Source organism: Ambystoma mexicanum, chromosome 1q (assembly GCF_040938575.1).
Source record: "Ambystoma mexicanum isolate Mex_15411 chromosome 1q, UKY_AmexF1_1, whole genome shotgun sequence".
NCBI lineage: Eukaryota > Metazoa > Chordata > Amphibia > Caudata > Ambystomatidae > Ambystoma > Ambystoma mexicanum.
Window position 1 is genome coordinate 804,078,281 of NC_090922.1, and position 21,224 is coordinate 804,099,504.

At 44.2% G+C, this 21,224-nt stretch overlaps 1 protein-coding gene across 1 annotated transcript in view; it reads right to left on the bottom strand.

Annotated features, from left to right (window-relative positions):
* Positions 1–686: 686 nt before the first annotated feature.
* LAMC1 (laminin subunit gamma 1) overlaps positions 687–21,224 on the bottom strand; it is a 922,342-nt gene continuing 901,804 nt past the window's right edge. Inside the window, exons 27-28 of the mRNA XM_069641408.1 lie at positions 20,947–21,046; positions 687–7,912 (exon numbers count right to left, since the gene is read on the bottom strand). Of these exons, the coding sequence (XP_069497509.1) occupies positions 7,656–7,912; positions 20,947–21,046 (357 nt within the window). The 3' untranslated portion in view covers positions 687–7,655. The remainder of the gene's footprint in view (positions 7,913–20,946; positions 21,047–21,224) is intronic.

Genomic DNA, 21,224 nt, shown 5'->3' on the forward strand with positions numbered 1-21,224 from the left:
GCAATTCAATGTAAGGCACTGTGAGCTGAGCAAGGAAGGTAAAGCAAAATGACTATAGCTACTTGCATAAGTTAGGACAGAGTTCAAGTCAGCAAAAGGTTAGTGGGTCCCACAGATGTCTACAGAGGGAACACTGGAGAAAGAACATCTTTCCCAACAGTAGACATAATAAAAACATCATCGATTCCATCAGGCCTAGTTGTCTTTCAAATACAAATGCTCAAGCTGCATTAAAGCATCCACCTACTCTGGAGAATGCCTGCTTAAACTTTTCGATAGACCGGGAGGCCTCAAAATTGAAGGCTGGCAACTCTAGAGACATCCAGCCGACAAGCTACAAAAAGGGGGTTTCCACTGGGGGGGAAGAAAAAAAAAAGCATACATAAAATAAAGTGAAGTAGATCTGACCAAGTGATTTCTTGCATGATGTCCCCTGGAAGAATCGAAGATGGCAACCTTGAAAAAGGTACCATACTTTCATAGGGTCATTGGTTAATGGGAAAAATACCAAAAAGAAAAGGTGGGTTCCACAAAAAAAATACAGCTTTGGATTCCCAGTCAAATAGCTGGAAATATTTGTGAGCCTGTGTAAAAACAAGGGTGATGAAAACTATTGCTTACTAAACTTACTCATTCGGTTCAAGACATTTCAACTCATTTTGAATAAAATAGCAATTTGCACAGACTATGGTTACAAATATTCACTTTATTATAAATAAGAAATACTGTTTTTATACATAAAAAACTGCAAGTGTTGTGTTTTCCTTCTCCCCCTTGACTGACGTCAGCAACCACAAGTTAAGGCATAGAGGATTTAGTCAAGGCACATAGAATGGGTGGAACATCACCTTCGCCTGTGAGAGTTTGATTCTGCCATCATGCTTTACGAGGATCCTTCCTGTAAACAAAGATAATGGCAACAAGGAAGGCAGTGGAACATGAGGAGGCTTATTTAAATGGAATTTGAATCAATAGCTACTCCATTAAGATTAGCAGTCAACACACATTTTTAATGATGGTTCTAGTAGTTTGACCTTGATCATCCCCTACAAAAGTGTGGGAACTTCCTGCAGCTTCAATAAAGGTCACAAAAAGCACTCATAGGCTGTCACTTTAAGAACTGTAAGAGGGTGGTTTATGCTTGCTTCCCGCCAGACATCTTGGACCTCGGTTCTACTTGTGCATTACCAAATGCCTCACCCAGTTATATTTTATGCAACATATTTAAATGTCATGCACAGATGAAGTGATGTGTTGGGTGTCCCATCATTCAGTCCACCTTCCCAAATAGTTGGAAAACAGACTATAAAGCATAGTGATAGGGAAACTGCATATCAAGACCAGGATTCAAGCAAAGATTGTGGAAAACCTCCTCGTCAAAAGAAGCATCTTCATGTATAGTACTTTCGGAAAGCCGGAATGGTCCAAGCAGCTGCTTTGCTAGTTTAAACTTGAACACGCCTATGTAAGGTCATTAATGAGACTAGGTTTGGTAAAAAGGGCATGAAATCTGAGGATTTGGGATGAGAAACAACGAAATACCCCTGACCCCACCACTTGGCAAAGGTTACCTTGGCAGTCTTCGGACCAGGGAAACGTACATCATGTGTAACATGAACTGCTCAGAGCATATACTGTTAAACTTGCCTTCCTCTCTATATAAGAAAAGGCAAAAGACCCAGATATGAATTACTAGAAGATATAGGAAGAGGACCAGAGTGATACGCAATTCTCGTTCATGTAAAAGGTGAGTTCCCAGTCATCCCCTTGCCTTGGGATAAGGGGTAGGATAGACTGAGCTATGAAAAGTGTATAGAACTGTAGAAGACTGATGCAAGCACTCCATAGAAATCATAAAATATAAGTGGGGAAAGATTGAAGACACCAGAGAAATAAGAATCACCTTTTAGAAGAGTGACCTAAGTAGACGGAGCAAATTGAGAGGTCAGGAATAAAGCACATTGAGCCTGGATCAAACTCAAAGAAAGATGCTAGAGAAGCAGTAACATCAAGAATCTGGCCAACTGCACTATAGAATTGTAGGATGCCATAAATTACAAATACTCTCTCAAATTGCCAGGCTATTACAGGTGATTCTAGAAAGGATCAAGTAATTTGTAAAGTAAGAATTCTGCAATGGGCAGCAAAATCCACCCAAAGGAGTTATCTGATAAATCTCAGGTAGACCTGATTATTTTTGCCGTTATCAGATTAACCGTCAAATAACTTAAACAAAACCACACTCAACAAATACCTCTTTGGCCCCATGACAAAAGGGTAGAAATATCCTGTGCAGATGAGTGATTGGGATGCGAGTAGAGATTTGAAGTCCAAATGCATATATCTTTAAGTGCCATAGCTGACTAAAGAGGCAGGAAAACCAAAAACAGGAATGCTTTTAGGTTAAAAAGGTCCATGCACAGCCTGGTTTTAAGGAACTATAAAACCCCTGATTTTTCCGATTATTTAAACAGAAATGCTCTCAAATAACCAGAGATTTTGCCAGTAGGGATTAAAGGTAGGGTGATTGAGTAGTTTACTTGAATACTATTGGCTCGAAAATAAATAGGACACCATTACTACAAGTGGTTGTGTGCTCCCTTTGTAAACTAATGGAGAGGGATCAGGCAGACTTTGTGGAGTCTTGTACAGAAGATGGAGGTTTATGTTTAGAAGTCTTATTTCTGGGAGTAGACTGCGAGCTGGGTTATAACAACTGACTGGTATGGTAATCAATGGTTCCTACCTGCATACCGTTATGCAAATAAGGCTTATGGGGAAAAGAAGAAAACAATACTGCAAGATTTAGCAGTTACCCCCATCCGATATAGCATTAACGAGTTGGGCAAAAGGGTAGAGCTAGCTCTTCGTCCTGAATATCTGTGCCCCAGAACCAAGCAAACCTATGCCTACATTCAGTAGCACAATAGTTCTGGGCTTTGGGTCAGAGTTTTAGTAATCTACAGATGCTGAAAAGCAGCTTTTCCTCAGACAGCCAGAAGAACTACAATGCAACATCTGCCAGATGCGAAATCAACAGAACTTTTCAGTATGGCTTGCTTGCGTGAACAGGAGCTCCGAGGGAGCTAGGGTCACCTTAAGCCCTATAGGATCTGGCAAAAACTGGGGGGGGGGGCGTGGGGGAATTTTGGCACAGCCGGTTCTAAAGAAGGACACGTTTGTGCAGATATGTAGTGAACATACTGCACTATCATAGCTACAAATAGATAATCGACTGTGGTGTTAAGATTGTCTGGCACTGCAGGTGTTGGATTCTTGTAACCAGTTGCAGAAGAGAGTTCCTTGATGGATATAGGAGGCCCTCAAATGGGTGGCAAATCCTCACACTGCCATAGAAAGGCAATGTTGATAGTTTTGCCGTGCCGAGTAATCACTTATAAAGATGCCAAATGTTTGTTGTACTGATCGCTTCAGGCAATAAGCCACCAGATGGAAGTTCAACAGGAAAAAGAGGTAGGCTTGAGGATGGTCAGTCATAAGAAACTATGCATCCTGGAGTATACATATGGCAAAGGGACGAACATTTCAGTATTACCCAATCAAAATTAACTTCTAGCAAAAGGACGCTAAATGCAAAACGTCACCCAAAAGAGACCATTCCTGGCACTGCTAGAGGCAGAGCAACCAAGAACTGAGCATATTAGCATGAGAAAAGGGGTAATTCAAAGGAGGAATGCGCACACATTGGGTCCCTTCAACATTTATAAGCTAAACTCAGTTTCTCCGAACTTGCCTTTGTCTGCATTCATTTTCCAACCATATCGGAGGGAGTTTGAATTCCGACAACACACACTGAAACATTAGTGGGCAGCAGCATTCACTGGAGATGAGAACAGAACCTTAAACATCTGCAGGCCACTTGGTAATCAAATGAATGAACCACGTAGGAAAAAAAGGAGGCAGCAGATTACTAATCTGGATGGACACACCTGGCTTCTCCCAAAGCAGCTGCAATGTCCTTCTCATGTCACTGTTCAAATGTCACTAGGTTTTTTCAATGTGAAACCATTTCAGTTCCGAAGTGAGGCTTCTGTTTGCATCTGTAAGGGACCAGCAGGCATCAGGTTTTTCTTTTGCAGGAAACTCCCCATATGCATGGTCAATGCTGACCGAAAAGGTACTGGTTCACACAGCCTGGAGCATTCCCAACACATTATTTCATATCCCATCACACTGGGTTTTAACCAGTTTAGTGCTAGACTAAATCCCTTTGTAATGCTAGTTTATGACTGGGACAAGGAAATGGACTGTCACATGGTTAGCATCCCACAGAGAATGCCAATGGTGTGGATGTTCACATCCTCTGGGGTTAAAAGTGGGCATCCAAACAAATGAACTGAGCATACGCTGCGTAAAATATTGCATAACATCTAGATATTTTAAACAAAGAAGGGGTGATTGAATAGTTCGGTAAAGCGAACGAAGGCTGTGCTAGGGAAGAAGAAAACAGTCCCTTGCCTGTAACAATGATTTTCCATACAAGGATATTTTCTATGAGCTTGCATGCTTTGTAGAGTACCTATTAGCATTAGGCAGAGGATAAAGGAACTCCTTGGAATAATAGTTTTGAACCTTACCAGCATCTTTGTGGAAGATCGGGGGAAAGCCAGCTGCACAGAGCAAGAAATATATATTGGAAAATACACCATACACTCAAAAATATTATAGTATCCTTTCTGAAGCAACAACACCCACTAAGGTATAACAATTTAGCTTTATAAAAATATTTTTGAGACTAGAGTTCTAAGTGGTAATACGACATGTGATCTTAAATACTTTTCAATTTGGGAACTAATTAAGAGGTTGGCTAATGAACGGTTGTACATTTTATATTTGCTGTAATGTAATCTTGCGATTGTGATTTTATTATAATCGGTGCTGAATTATTAAGCTATTGTGAGCACTATAATAAATAAAAAAATAAATATGTAACATTTTGATACAGCTGTTGGGTTTAGATGCTACATAAAAAAAAGAAGGTGCAAAGTCCCCATGGCTAGAGTAGGGTCATAGCTAGAAAATGTCAACTGCTGAATATTGTCATTCAACAAAAATATCTTCTACAGGATAGCCTTTTTATATAGTTTAACATGCATGGGGGTGGGGAGGAAGGGAAGCATAAAGCAGTGACATTATTTGAAAGGCATGAAAACCCTAAATAATTTTCCTCAATTTAAAATGGCAGATTAACATTTCACGAATTTACTCAAGACTGTGCCCAAACAGCAATGTCTGAAAAAGGTGCACGGTGAGTTTCAAGTAGCTGCTTAGCACATATTAGGAGGGAAATTATATTTTGTCAACTTTGCCCGATAGAAAGTGTGCCCTTGGGACGAAGCAAGTCAGTCTACTCTTCCTAGTACATTAAAGTAGACACCCATTCAGTGTAAACACTTTGGAAAGGTCCAATGTGTTGCGAGACAACACTTCAGGGTTTTATTTTTCTGTATTTTCTCAACTTAACAGTGAAACCTTTTGGTGTAGGTTCGCAAACGGAGCTGCTTCTATATGGAGTACATTTTCAGCATCTAAGTACTGAAATATCGAGTGATCTTTAATAACAACAGAGACTCTGGTAAGTAAAGTTGCGAATACAAACTGCAAAACGCAACCTCCCTGGATAAATCTGCTAAAGTTATTTATTCCCAACACGGGATCAAGTTCAACAGTCTCTAGTGACCAGGAACCTCTTACACTGGTTGGAAGTCTAGGTTGGCAGTCTAGAGCGTCCAAGAGTGGTAATTTTAAATAGATGCGCTGTCCAAAATGACATGTAAACAGAGCATATGAAAATGAAGTAAATGGTAAAAGATACTGCTATATTGACAAAGGTCTTACAGATGTTAAAGGCTTGTGGTGATTGCTCCAAAGGCCACTCTACAAAGAATGAACAAATACAATGGTAGCCAGAAACAGGGCTTGATCTACTCCTAAGAGGTATATTTGGGTAGTTTATATTTTAGCGCCAGTGATGCTTATTGGATAAAAAAGTATTATTCTTTATTTCCAATTATCCTTTTCAATAGATAGGACATTCTAGCTAGCATACAAGCCTTTATAATATCCTATGTTGGAATATCAGAAAAAGTGGTGCGCTGGAGATGGTGAGTTAGCAGTAGAGGATTCGGTACAGAAAGGAACGTATATATTTACACAGAAAAGAAAGAATCTTGACTTCTCCGCACATCAGGATACAAAAAGAGAAAAACATTCACACAAAAATATAAATTTGAAATAATGTATAGCACCAGTGTGTCAGATAATGTTTCCACTTTGCTCCTAAATGGTCTTTCCTCCCCCGTCCCTCAAACGGGAGTAACCCACTTTCAAATATCAATTTCCCCATTCAAGCAAGCCAGGCACCAGTCTGGCATGAGGAATAATCGTCACTACCATGAGTGCCTCTGTTGCATCCATATGTTAACTAGATGTGTGGTGCCAGCACTGCAACCTCACCATTCAGTGGTGCAAACGTATTGGAGGCGGATGCACAAGTGAGAGGTAATTGTAATAATTCTATGCCTCGTCAAGACTCATGTATGGAAGCGCTGTAGGGGGAATGGTGGTTGTTTTGCCGGCAAAGTTACATACAAATATGGACTACAGACTTCTGGTGTGCTTCCAGCTTTGGTAACCGGAATTCCGATGAGGAGGCAAAGATGGACAAATGGGATGAGATTGTGTTGCAGGCAACAACTTGCTGTGTTGCTTCTGGGGCAGTGCTACTTCCAATGGCACGTTAGTTTACCTGTGCTGGGTTCCAGAGAGCAAGCTCAGGTAGGAAAAGGTAATGGCATCCTGGAGAAAGAAACCCCTCAATTTATTGCATTTTCACTCGTGCATATTTCCAAACCAGATGAGCCATTTAAATTGTGCAAGACATGCAATGGCTTCTCTAGAGCTGCTGTGGTAGAGGGAGAGGTTTGTCAGGACTACCTTCCATCTTAGGGAGCCAGCACGTTTACATCCCTTATACATACTCCTTTTGTATTGAATGGCTCTATTGCAGAACATATGAATAGGCCTGAAAGAGGACTGCCAAGCAACTGGTTTTACCATGAATTTGACGATGCAAAATTGAATCAATCAACAGATTGTAAGTGGGTCCGAGAATGAGAAAGATTGAGAAAGATTGTACTGGCCTTTACCATTCTGTCGCTCTCCTTCATATACAGACCCTCTGGGATTACATGGATGCAGAGAGGGTGGGCCTATCGGACTATGAAAGTAACCATGTTATAAACACAATCTTGAGGATTAAACTGGAAGGCCACACAATCAGAATCCCACCAATGCACCCAGATCCAGGGGATTGAACAGTCTTGTGCAAACAACTGGGTGGCATGTGGGGGAGGGGAGGTAAAGGAGCATGGAGTGTTCAAGAGGACATATTTCATTAACAAATAACCAAAAAGCTTTTGATTCACAGACCCGCAGCAGTTTGCCTTTCTTTAAAATTTGCAACCCTTTTCCAGGTTTAAAAAACAATAATTGTATTATTTAAAATAGATTGTGAGGAAACAAGTGTATCCAGGCTGGAAAAGGACATTGGCATAATGCTCCACAACCACTCAACGACTGCTGAGCTGGTTGCTATGGGTCTTGTCTGCTTGGTTGGCTGCCTGTCAGTTGATCTAAGGTTTCTCTATGGTTGGCGTGTTGAAGCAGCCAGAAGGCAGTGTTTTCTTAATGTCCTCCAAATTGCTTATGTCCTTTATTATGTCACTGATGTCCCTTTGGTATGAAAGGATGGAATCGTTTTGAAGACGGGCAGCCTCTTCAAGCTCTGCTACTTTCCGGTCCAGGTCACTATCCTTCAATTGGTCTTTTGCACCTTTCAGGGTATCTTCAATCTCCGAAAGCTTGCTCAGGTCCACAGGATCCAACTGGCCTATAAAGTAAGAAGCAGACGAGAATACTTGAACAGAATCACAGTGGCTCTGCATTCCATTTGCAATTATCACACAAACGTTTTAACATCTGCCCCAACTCAACATGCTGGCAAAAGGAAAGTCTTTTTTCAACTTGTACTGGTTGTATGTAGAGTCACATGCAATGCATAGTCCGCCATCTTGTGGTTGACCCAAGTATTACAACTTGATTACTAAAAGTTAAGCATTGATAAGAAAGTCCCTACAATAGAAGCTGTGTATTAAATGTACACATTACTAAAATGCTCCTTTCAGTCGATGCAATTGTTTATTTAGCCTTCTTTCATTGACCATCTTTTCCACTGCAAATGTGTGACAAACAAAAATAGACATTTCCGATTGTTTTACTTTTCCTTCCAAATGCAGGGGAACGGGTAAGGTGCACAGGACTCTAAAATAGATACAAGCTGTAAAGGATGTACTGGTAGGCCATGTTCAACTTTTTCAGATTGCTATATTATGTGGGGTTTGTGAATCGGTTTTCGATCCACATATTACCACAATCACCCGTGTCTGGGGGTGTACAGGGCTGGTAACGACCTGCCTACCAGCCTAGGTATGTCTGAGGGCCTCTGCAAGGTATCAGGGCTGTTAGCTACCCTGTAGGCCACCTGACAAGAGGTTGAAGGGTTTTCACACTACAGCATGCAATAAGTGTCAACGTTCTGTTTTTATGACGGGAGAAGGGCTCTGTGTGTGATGCACAACATGATAACCCGTTAAAAAAAGAACCAAAACGGCACTGTGCGATTTAATAGAAAAGGGCCAAGTGCCTTTTTCATTTCTATTGTGAGCCCTACGTGAATAGGGAGGGAGTCGCAGCTGGCGATGGGAGACCCAGGCTAGCAGGTACGTTGGTGGGGTTCAGAAGGGGAAGAGGGTAGGGTTAATGACATAGGTAAGTCTGGGAGGGAGGGGGTTGGTCAGGGGTGAGACACAAACATGGCCACACCTGGGAAAAGGGTTTTGGGTGGAACAGTGGTGGACACTGGCAGCTCCCTGCCATGCATTTCTAGCCACCCGATTGGTTAGGCACCCCTTCCCTGGTTGCGGATATGCTTAGATTAGTGAGCAGTAGCTCCCTATGGTGGAGGGTGTGTGGTAAGTACAGTATTCAATACATTTCCTAGAACCAGCTTAGTACCACCCATGTGCGTGCTTCTCTGCTGATCTATGCAGCAATGCAAGTGTAGTACGCATCTAGCTCCAATTGGCAGCATTGCATATGGTGTCCAGTGGTGAAATAATGAGGAATACACATTTGGCTACAGTTTTCCTTGCTGAAGGGGCTCCTGGTTTAGAAAGTAGTTTCTCAGTTCGCTCACTGCGTTTTGGATGCACTGAATATCCATCTTTCAATACCTGGTTTACTAATAGGGTATCCTTTTGAAAGGATTACATTTCTCTCAATGTTTTTTTCTGTCCACCTGGAACACAATCACCCCTTACATCCACCATGTCGAGGATCTTTTCTGCATTTGATTACTGTTCCTTGAAGTAAACTGGTAGTTCAATTGACTAAAAGTTTGTGTAGGAGTTCAACTGGGGATGCGTTTGAACCACCACCTTGTCCCTGTAATATTCTCCAAAAGGCTACACTACCGATTGGTAATTTCCCTCATTTTTCTGAAGTCAATACTTACTTCGACAAGATATCCTTTGGAACTCAGACTTTCTTGCATCTGAACCCTATCCTGACCTGCCTACAGCTGGCTCCTAGACCACTAGGGCCCCTCTTCTGTCTCAGATAACTCCTGCCCTAGAATAGGGAAGGACTTTAAAAGTATAAGCCTCTGTCATGAAAAGATGACAAGTGTTACCTGCTAAAGCTGTTAGTTTTGTTACTATCTCTGAAACAGAATAAGTTACAAAGATGTTACCAAGTTCTTACTTACCTTTGAATTGCTGACTGCCATTCTAGAAAGTATCTAAGGTTATTTTACTTGGCTGTGAATTGTGTTTCACTCTTCTGAAAAGTTTACTTTATTACTGAAACCGAGTAAGTGTGAAAGTTTACCAATGCACAACTTGAAAAGCATATTGCCATTCTAAAAGTGCATAATTGGGTTCTGCTTACCCTGAACTGCTTAGTGCATTTCTAAAATAGTCTTACAGGAGGTTTTGCTTACTGTAGGAGAGGCATGGTATCAGACGTATGACACCGACACAATAGGTACAGTTTGTAAAACCTTTATTGAAGTTTCTGGGGTTAGAAAAACTCCTACTTTGCCCTATAACTAAGATGGGAGTAGTCTTGACCACCAAACTATAAACAAAAACAGCCCTAGTGGAGTCTGTCAAATCAAAATGGCCTATGCTACCAAAACCTAATGTCTGCTTCATCTCTTGTACAAAACGTGTATAAAGGAGGAATGTATGCAAAGGAAAAAAATCAGTATTCAAAAGAATGAATGTGGTTGAATAAGCTCTCCTCCCCACGTTAGACCACACATAGTAAGGCGGGTCCCTGTAGGCAGGATGATACTCTCTGGCTCGGGTTTTTAACACAACAGTTCCAAAATGTGGATTGAGGCCCACGTTAAAGTTTCTTTCTACTTGCATATAATGTTTCAACAAATAGTTCACGTATGTCTCCCCCTGCCAGGCTCAGAGCTCTTCAGAACAAAGTTCAACAAAACTTGCCAGGGGACTCCATTCCAAGCTTATTCCACTTCGGACCTCCCTCAGTCGGGCTCAGAATGCTTTTGGATGTCGAAGACTTTCGAATGTGCGTAGTTTCTTTACAGACCTCCGCAGGACCACTTCGACTCACAGGTTCAACTTTCACTCTCTCCTTCTCTAGGAGTTAATTTAGCTTACTTTATAACAGGAAAGTGAATGAACTGTAAGCGCAAACAATGCACTTTTCACAGAGACTTTCAAGGGGGCTACTCCCTTTCACGGGACCACTCCATTACTCAGTATCGCTGATTTCACAGCTGTCCTTACTTCAAAGTTCATTCATAGGTCTCCCTTTCTTTGCACCTCATCCACATGCGTGCAGCCTTCACTTGCGATATAATGTTGCCACTTCAAACTTTAGCACACCAGTCTCTCGGGTCGCTTGCCAACTCACCGGCTGTGTGCGTTTCTTTCTTGGTTTTTGCGATTTTCCATTCGCTAGTCAAGGTTAGTACCACAGGCTTGGTCTCGCCTCCCCAACTCTGCCGTTAACCCGGGAGGGTCGCTGGCACCCTTTAAACACAATGCAGCCTTTGGGTGGGGGAGGATCTGGCCTTCACCAAATGTCTTTCGCGACCTGTCAAACGCAACCTCCAGTAGGGAACTCTTGGGGTTTTCGACCCACTGGTCTTGTCCCTTGGTCTGTTGCTGTTAGGGAGAATTCTCAGAAATGTGCTAATTCCCCATTCTACCTTAGAGACCCCCAGCTCTTTTTGCTGGACTTTAGAACATTACATTTTTACCCTGTAGAGAGGAAGACCTTTTTCCACTCTCATATGCATTTTTGTTTACTTTGAACTCTGAATTTCTTTTGGTTTTGGAGTCTGACAAACCCCAACAGGCATCTTTTAACATTGTGACACAAAGCACCTTCAGTGCTTAGGCACAGGGAAGTCTTTCAGATTTCCCAAAGGTTTAAATACCTTCTCTTGGTTAAACTACTGTTTCCAAGATCAGTGAAGTGAAATTGACTTTACTTACATTTGTAACTTTCTAGACCCAGCACACACTATCTTACAATATGGTGCTGGAGGGGTTACTCCGCATCCCCTTTATCTAGTTTCTCATGTAACATTTTTATGTTACCCTTTCTACAATTAATGGCTGGTGGCAGTGGTTTACTTTTTACTACTGTTGAGTGTTTCTACTGTGGGCTGCAATTGCAGTAAAGCACCTATGGTTGCCCATTTAGTCAAAATGGCCCGGTGGTGTTTTTTCGCCATTTCGAGATTCACTCTGCGTGCCAAACTAGGTTTGGTCAGTTTGTTTGTTTTGTCTTTGGCGGGATTCATGGGTGAAGCCCACCTCTGGCTCCAGCGTGTCTTTCAGGACAGGAAGCGAGGGAGGTTCCCAAAACTCCCTGTGCTTAGTCTCCATGGGTACAGGAATACACCCAAAGGTGATTGGCTGGCTGTCATTGGCGGACAGCCACCCTGCTGTGTGATTGAAAGCTAGGCTGCGAATGAATGGGAGAAACCTGCATAAAAGGCTAGGTCTTTTGCTTGGAAGGCACAGTCGACCACTGGACGAAGGAATCCTAAGAAGAACTTGGAAGAGACCCCTGCTGTAGCTCCTGGAACGTTGGTTTGCCCAGTGAATCCCTGCTGCAGTGCTGAAGCTACGAATTCACCTCGACTAGAGAAGCCCTGAAAAGGACGACTTCTCCCCTTGGGTTGGTTGGACCAATCGACCCCAAGACTAACTCATCTGGAAATCCTCTTTGAGATGGCTGTACTTCCATTGCTGCTACAGGAACCGATTGCCAGGGAGAGGAACACCAGAATCGAGTGTGTCGTCTTTAAGTCGGTCCTGAGCTCCAGCAAGAGCCTCTGGACTCCCATGAAGCAGGTCTGACCAAGCCTGAGCCACCTCAACAGAGTGCTGGACCCCAGAAGCAAGGAAAGTCCACCAAGTGTCTAAAAACTGCAGTGGTGCTATTCGCGAGAAGCTGAAACCGCTTAGTGCCGCTGAGCTGAAGTTTGCCCATTGATGCCACAACCTTCAAACCGTAGTGCAGGAGTCCCCAGACGTCCCCCTCTTGTCCCCACGACTGAGGCCCAGGAACAACAAGAGCTGCCATACTACAACTGGAACAGAAGGCAGCTGGAATCAATTTCTTCAGACCTAAGGTACTGTAAACTAAGGGATACTTACCTCTTGTTGTGTAGCTGTTAGGCAGGATTTGGAGCAGTTTCCTTAGGGTGCACTACAACAACCTTGACCTCCTGGTAATAGGAACCCAACCTACGGTATAAGTCTGTACTACACAGGTTGGTAGTGTGGTTGAGCAGCGAGGCTCATCTCAAGAGGGGTCAATGTGGGCAGTAGGGTAGTTACACAGAGATTCACAGTGGCCAGTATTCAATTAAACTCTTCCACAAGGTTTCTTTCTTGGTTAAACAATTATTAATGTATTTAACAGTCAGTTTGCATAAGCCTTCCTCAGAAGGGGCAATATAACAGTAACACACAAATACACTCCAAAATACACACTCTTAGTTACTCTAAATCATCAAATACCCACTGGGGATGGCACACAAACTTCCTACACCCTCCGGTGACAAACAGCTAGGACACTGTGGACATTAATATATTACTGTTGGCATTTAGAGCATTACTTAGTGTCTCGAAGAAAGGGGTTTTTAGAGCACACAAATATTCTGAAGTAGGCAAGTACTTTTTGAACCCCCCCCAATGCAAAGTAAGTTAACCCTTTCCTGGAAGGACAGGTGCAACGCAATGTCAGAGGAGAGAAGAGTCATTCAGGGAGCCAAGCTAGGCCAAAGTCAATTGGGCAAAAGTCTAGGTGAACTGATGCATTTCTTGCACTAAGCAAAAGTCTTGCACAATGTTTTAGAAGTTTTTGTAGAAAATAAGAATCAATATAGGGCCACAAGCTGTTAGGCTTGTGAGTAGTAGAAGATGCAAGCAACTCTACAGAGCAACCAAGACAAGTCTCAACTGAGAACAAGCAAGGCTACACAACACAAGGCAAGTTCTTAGATTGTACAGTACCTTTGGTTTGGAGAAAAGTGTGGCAGATGACTTCTGTTCCTGTGCAGCTCTGCAGATCCTGTTCCTGGGCCTCGGTCATGGGGACAAGAGGCAGGACTTCTGGGTACTCCTGCACTGCAATGGGACGGTCAACGACACCAACCGGCAATCTTCAAATAAGTGGCACTTTCGTGTTTCAGCTCCTCGCATCTACCGCAAATAGCACCACCGCAGTTTCTGGCTGTCGAGATGGGCTTTCCTTGCATCTGGGGTCCAGCACTCTGTTGAGGCGGCTCAGGCTCGGTCAGTCCTGCTTCCTGGGAGTCCGGAGGATCTTCCTGGCGCTCTTGGGCAGCTTAAAAGTGATGCACTCCAAATGTAGTGTTCCTCTCCCTGGCACTTCGGTTCCTGCAGCAGCAAGAAAGTACAGCCAGCTCCGAGAGGATGTCCAGACGAGTTCACTTTGGAGTGGATTAGTCCCACCAACTCAAGGGGAGAAGTCGTCCTTGCAGGGATTCTCTAGTCGATGTGGATTCGGAGCTTCAGCACAGCAGCACCAACAGTCCAGGAGTTGCAGCAGATGTCTCTTCAAAGTTCTTCTTTGGATTCCTTCGTCCAGTGGTCGACACCGCTTTCCAAGCCAAAAAGCCTTGCCTTTTATGCAGGTTTCTCCATTTCATTCCAGCCTAGCTGTCAGTCAAACAGCAGGGTGGCTGTCCTTGCCGGACAGCCAGATGGCCAATCACATTTGGGTGCATTCCTGTAACCAAGGGGATTAAGCACAGGGAGGTTTGGGCACCTGCCTCACTTCCTGCCCCTACAAGACACACTGGAGCCAGAGGCGGGCTCCACTTGTGAATCCCGCCAAAGACAAAACGAACAAAGGGAGCACACCTGGTTTGGCACGTAGAGTAAATCTCAAGAAGGACCTTTCCAGTTAGAAATGGTGAAAAAAGAAGACCGGGGACATTTTAAGGCTGTCAGTACTGGGAAACTAGGTTATCTATTTTTTGGGTAACTATCATTGCACAATGCATCTTACAATGCAGTGCAATGGGTTTCTTTTGTATGACCCTAGACTACACTCTAAAGGGATTGTCATGGTTACTTTGGTTGTGCCTTAAGGAAAGCTGGTGGCAGCAGTTGTATTTTGACTATTTTTGCAATACTTTTCGTTAGCCCTACCGCATTTGGCTACTAACTGTGGCTAGAGTCCCAACGTGCCATGCAACAAGGTTTTTGCTTGTTCTTTTGGCCATCTTGTTCTGTGGCCTTCTTCCTGCCCTGCCAGGTCAGGAAAATCTTTTTATGGACATGCATTGGCGGAAAAGCCTTGGCTTCCGCAGGCTAGTGCAGGGCCTTGTGTGTGTTCCCAGGAAGTGGGCTGGGACTGACTGATCCCAATCCACAAAATTGTTTCTGTATGTCAAGGGAGTATGCATGAGTTTCACCATCGGTGGTCCCGATTTGACCACTGCTGGGCGTGCGTGTGAGGGGCAGATCTATTGGGTGAGGCGAGTTTCTGTCCCACCTGAGTTTATGGTTAAGAAGAGTCCTGCAACTATGCCTCAGAGATCAAGGAGAAATCCTGCAAGGAGCAAAGTATCCTGCCCAGCTGTGAAAACTGTGGACCCATCCTAAGAAGGCCTAGCGACCAACTTTTGCTGCAATCCAGGTGGAGCCCTGTCTGGCTGGTGATCTTCAGAGGAGCTTCAACCCTTGTGCTTCTGGGTTAATTGGTACATTGAAGTAGGTATCTTGTAGGTCCAACACCACCAAACAGTCCTGGCACTCCAGAGCCTGGAGGATTTCTCACAATGTCACAATCCCGAATTTGTTTTTCCTCAGGAACTTGTTCAAGCCCCCTGAGGTGCAGGAAGGGAGAAATCCACCCCACCCTCCCCCAGTCTTGCATGTCAAGATTAATGAGAATACCATACCGTTTCCGCTATCCAGAAAGGGAACTTCTCTACTGTTCACTTTTCCAACAGCATGGCCAACACTTTGACCCGGGCAGCCGTTCCGGGTCAGAGGTAGGATTTGTAGAAGGTCTGCAAAGAAATGGAAGACAGAGCAGATTGACCAACTGCAGCAACCAAGCGACAGGTGATTGATCATGGGCTACCTGCTCTAGTGTTCGGAGACCCTTCCTCCAACAGGAATAGTGTGAGGGGAACCTCTAAGTGGTTTCAAGGCAGTTGCTGGTGCAGAAGTAAACGCCATGCAACTGCTTGATGCTCCCCGTACCTTCCGGGACCATAGCACCCTATTTGCATTTTCTTAGCCTGAGGTAACGGTGCCTTTCTCACAGAGTGTAGCAGTGAAACTTGTTCCCTTTAACCCGAAGTTAAAGGAGAAAGACGGGATAGGATGTTAAACTGCCAACCATTAAGACATAACTTTAAGCTTTGATGCCTTTAACTTTTGTAGAGACTCTTAGGCTTTGGGCCCAAAGATGCTCCCCATCGAAATCCATGAGAGAGTTTCGATTGTATCTCCAGGGAAAACCCAGATGATCAAAAGATAAGAGGCTCTACAAAGAACAGTCAACGCCACTGTGGACTGCCTGACGCAGTCTGCTGCATCTAATCCAGCCGGGAGGGACTGACAGATCTCCCCCTCCAGAAACTGCATTGCTGCCATCAACACGACATCCCACAGAACGTGTGAGAACTTACCTAAGGTACAAGAAGTGTTCACCTGCCACCATGCGGTTTTCTTTGCCTTAGACGTTGTCCATTGCAACCTGGACCACTAGAGCTTCGGGACTCTGGTGCACAAAAAAGAAGGGCGGATCACCACAGGCAGGCTTCGATTTTTTGGTAAACTCCCTGTTGACTACAGGCATTGAGCAAGGTCACTGCCACAGTGCCATAATCGAGTCAGCGAAGGCTGCATTACATGGGAGAGCAGTTTCCAACTGGAAACCTTGTCTAGGATGTCTGTCCATTCTTACTGTATCAACGGCTTCATGGGGCGCAGAAGTGTAGGGCCACCATAACTTTCACAACAGTTTTCCATAATTCCATGTTACGGTAGGTGTATGGCGACGCCTGCTGCATTTCAACAATAAGGGATGTATATAATCCGCTCAGGTGAAGGGGTTCCGGGCCTAGTTCTATAGACACTGCTTGGCCTGTCAAAAATTCCAGTATAGGGTCAAGCCCTGTTTCGTGGAGCATCTTCAAGCCGAAGGATATTGGATCCCCCATCGTAGAGGATAGATCGCATTGACTGGAAATCCTCCATCCTCGATCTCAGCACGTAAGAGGACTTGCTGAGTGGTGAGATGTCATAGCAGCAGTCGACAGACACACTGGCGCCAACCCAGTAGCGTTTGTACTTGACGCACTGACTTTACCCTACTTTGAAGGGGTCGAGATCAAGGGTGTGCGTCCCGACTACATGACTTTACTTGCCTACTCATGCATGCCAATTGGCAATGCCGTAGAGAAAGTCTAGGCCAAAGCCGTACCGGTCATGGCGAAAAGGTTGAATCTCCAGTTTCAATTCCTCCCGCTCTTCTCTGGACGTGCCCTTGGAAGGGTAAGACCTACCCCTCTCAGTCAACAAGTCGCTATCGCCCTGCTTGGGTGTGCTTTTCTTTTTCTTGGGGGGGAAAAAAGAAGAGGAGTGATGGGACACACTGTGGGAGTGGGAATCTCTGATTTTTTATGGCGCCTGCCTTCTCTCTCGGTATAGTATGATTTGACTGCATCCAAACGGTTGCATGTACAGAAAGTCCTAAAAATGCTACCACCAAAGGTTTGAACAGCAAAAGTTTGAACCTTTGGTGGTAGCATTGTAGGTAAGTATTAACAAAAAAAAAAAGACTGCGGGGGACAAACCTGCAGCTCACGAAAAAAAAAAAAAATGAAAAGGAACCTGCGGCATCAGTTCCCGATCACGGAAGTGAAAGGGAACTGGCGCTGCAGGGAAAGGTAAGAAGGGTTTGTGTATGTTGGTGGCGTGGGCGTGTTGTGGGTGAGGATTTGTAGGGGTTTCAACGTGTGTTCGCATGGTAAATGTGCAAACTTTTGGTGGTTCGCACATTTCTCATGCGAACTTTCCGGCCGCGGTAAAAATCAGCCGCGGTCGTATCACGCAGATCCTTCCCTCATGTCCTCCTCAGGGTTCTGCCCTTAAGTATTGGCCTCCAAAGACTTTGCGGTCGGGTGGCCCAGTGACTTTAAAGGTTTCCCCCCCAAAGTCAATTTTGTTGCACATTCCCTCAAGGCCTTTGGGCTCAGACTGGCACTGTCACACTGCTCCAAGTGATGGACCACCCTCCACACATTGTGCAGATCTGTGATGGACACCCTGGAGCTTCTGTCTAGGCACCATTTAATCTTAGATAGCTTGCGGCAGGGCATAGTGGTGTTCGCCAAAATCATTTTTCAAGATAGTTCCTAGTTCCTATGCAGTATGCCAAGTACATCGAAAAAAGGAACCGAGGGAGTGGGTGTAGCATATAGTATATGTATGGATGCCGATGTCATGCCCAGGGTCGAGGAGCACAAGAGCGGAAGGCTGTGTTGCAGAGCTGCACAAAGGCCTCTGTTGAGATTTTCTGAGAACAGCACGAGGTGATCTATCCAGATGAGGAATCTATGGGAGAATGTAAGCAATTGAATGTACATAGGTTGCTACTGTATGTTTAGTAGTTTGTTTACCAGTGATTTTAATTGATAAGGGTTTAAGGTCTAATAAAACTATGTATATACATTCCGCCCAACTTGAATTATTAATAGTGCACTTGTGCTGAACATGTACCCTTCACCACCCACACACACACACTCCTAAATCTAAGCCTTACTGCTCAGTTGTTGTGACTGATTTTCTATACTCTTGCCTGGTGCACTGATGTATAGAAGGCCAACCTATACTGTGACGGAGACAACTCTGGGGAGCTGTAGCCAAACCAGTTCAAGGTAGCTAGGTGAGTGGTCTAGGCTAAGTCTCAAAAGGTGGTGAGCTTGTATGGGGTCCACAAAGAGAAAACCGTGCAGCAGTCAAAGATGACACTTAGACAATCAGGTATAAAAATACTTTACTTATGGCCAAAACACAACAGTGAAAAATTACTACAAACAGGTACTATAATCACAATACTAAAAATAGGTACATATACACAATTACTGGTGTGGGGCAAAATACATATCAAACCCCTGAAAAGAAAGGTACATTTAACTATTTGCACTACAAGTCCACAGAGAATCAATCCTTACTCGACAAGTCCATCCCTAAAATGTATAGGGCTTAGTGCCCAAAAGTTCAGAAAACTTTCAAACAGTTCTTTGAAGCTGGATAAAATGAAGGTAGGGTATGTATGGTCCAGTGAACAGTTCCAAGTGTCAGAGGACAAGTTAATCTAACTAATAAACGTGTTCCCAACTTTAGAAGTGCTTGTGTGAACAAGCAATGGCAAAGCCAAAGTGTTAAAAAAAAGTTTTGTAAAAGTTACAAACTTTTAAAGGGGCAGGTAAGTATTGCTATAACTCACCCCCTGTACTCCGATTCTTCATGAGACTTGGCAGGTCGGTTGAAGGTCCGAGGTCTCTTTTTCCACCATCAGCCTCAGCTCTTGATCCCCAGAAGTTGCAGGTTCAAGCAGATCTCCGGTCGGTGTCTGATGCTGGTGCACCGACTCAGTGGAGGAATGCAGCAAAAAACTATGCAGCCTCTCTCAGGACATGACTGGATGCAGGTAAGCCACTTAGGACAACGGCCACCGATGCACGGCGAGGCAAACGGTCTAACCTGTCACGGTCAGACTTTCCCTCCTATCTCGGGTCCCCTTGATGCTAGGATCTCAGAATATCGCAGAGGTACGTCTTGTAGGACAAGCTGAGGATTTCCCTCCCAAATTCCAGACCGCAAATCGGAACACCAACGTCTGCAGCAAGGTAGCCCACACTCTGAGCTGATCAGCCAAAGGGCGGTCCTGGGGCACTTCGCGAAGGCTCTTCTTCGTAGGACAGCGAGCGGACGTCGACAATGGATGTTCCCTCCACTCTTAGGGTTGCAGCTCCTTTGCAGGACTGCTGGAGAACACCTTCAAGACAGGGCTCTCCCCCAGGACAACAGCAGATGTTGGTCGCCAAGCCTTCTTCCAACGGGTCTCCTGTTTCCTCACAGGTCTTGCAGCTGGACAGGAGTCTTGGCTCCTTCAGTTTCTTCCAGGATTTCTCTAGAGTGGGTGTAGAGGTCCTCTTCTTATCCAAAAGCCAGGTAAGAGCAGCAGCCCCCCACTAGCCAATGACAGATCTGCCCCATATATACACACACACACACACACCCACACACCCCAGCAGTGGTCCAATCAGGACCACTGGCGGCAAAACTCATTAATTCCACCCAGACATACTGGCACCACTATGTAGATTGGGACCAGACAGTCACAGCCCACTTCCTGGCAGCAAACACAGAGCCCTCCAGTAGCCCGCCAAAAGTCTCTGCTTTCCTGGGCACTGGAAGTCTATATAAGGATTTTCCTGTCTTCACAGGGCAGCAAGAAGGCTAAAAGACAAGATGGCCAAAGGACAAGCGAAAAATCTTGTGCCATGGCGATGTTGGACCACTAGCCACAGTTAGTAGCCAAACGCAGTAAGGCTGAAACAAAGAGCATTTAAAACATTTTTTTTAATTCACTGCTGCTACCATCTTGTCCATTTAGCACACCTAGAGTAACCAGAAATCCTCTGAGTGCTAGTGTAGGGCAAAATAAGTGTACCCCAGTTTAAGATGAATTGTACAATGATAAAGTTACAAGTGATAACAAGTTACTAAAAGTAGTAACAAAGTAACAAGACTAAGGGAAACAATGTTTCACAGTACTGACAACCTAAAGGACATGTCAGTTTCCCCATAGCAGATGAGCAAAAGCCAATGGAATAAAGCTTAAGGATTCACTGCACTATAAAAAGAACAGGTCAGAAACAAAAAATAGAAATGGAAGGAAAGGTACAGTAAGGAGGGATCTTTCCTAACATCAGTCACACTACCCAGAGTGTTTGGCAATAGCCTACATTTTGACCAGAATGGGGTGGCCTCTCAGAATCTGTTGGCAAGCCGATTCTGAAAATCCATCTCAACTGTACCTACGGCTGCAAGTAGGATTGTTGTAAAATAAAATCTCAAATATCCTAATAGTATGTACATGTTATGATATTATAACAGGTACACCTCTTTGCAAGCAATAAAGGTATTCATGACAGGTGCCAAAATCCTGTAGCTTGACATGACAATCTATAGAAGACGGTATGGATTGTAATGAAGTGTTGGTTCAACAATGTACATTCTCAATGTACTCTTATACCTAGCTGCTTCAGAAGATCGTCGATGATGGTCAAAACACTGTTAACAGAGCTCTTGGCTTTTCTTGCATTGTCTTCAGCTTCTTGGGCTGCCTGTGAAGCCTAAATAAGGAAGCAAATAGTCAAATCTACTTGATATATCACGATAATTGAACACAGTACATGCAAGATAAAGTATACAGTTTGGACAACAGAACATTGCAGATCGCACTATGCTGGAAAACACAGTAGAGGTCCAGGATGCTTTACTGGCCAGAATCTTTGCTTCATGTACTCTCCC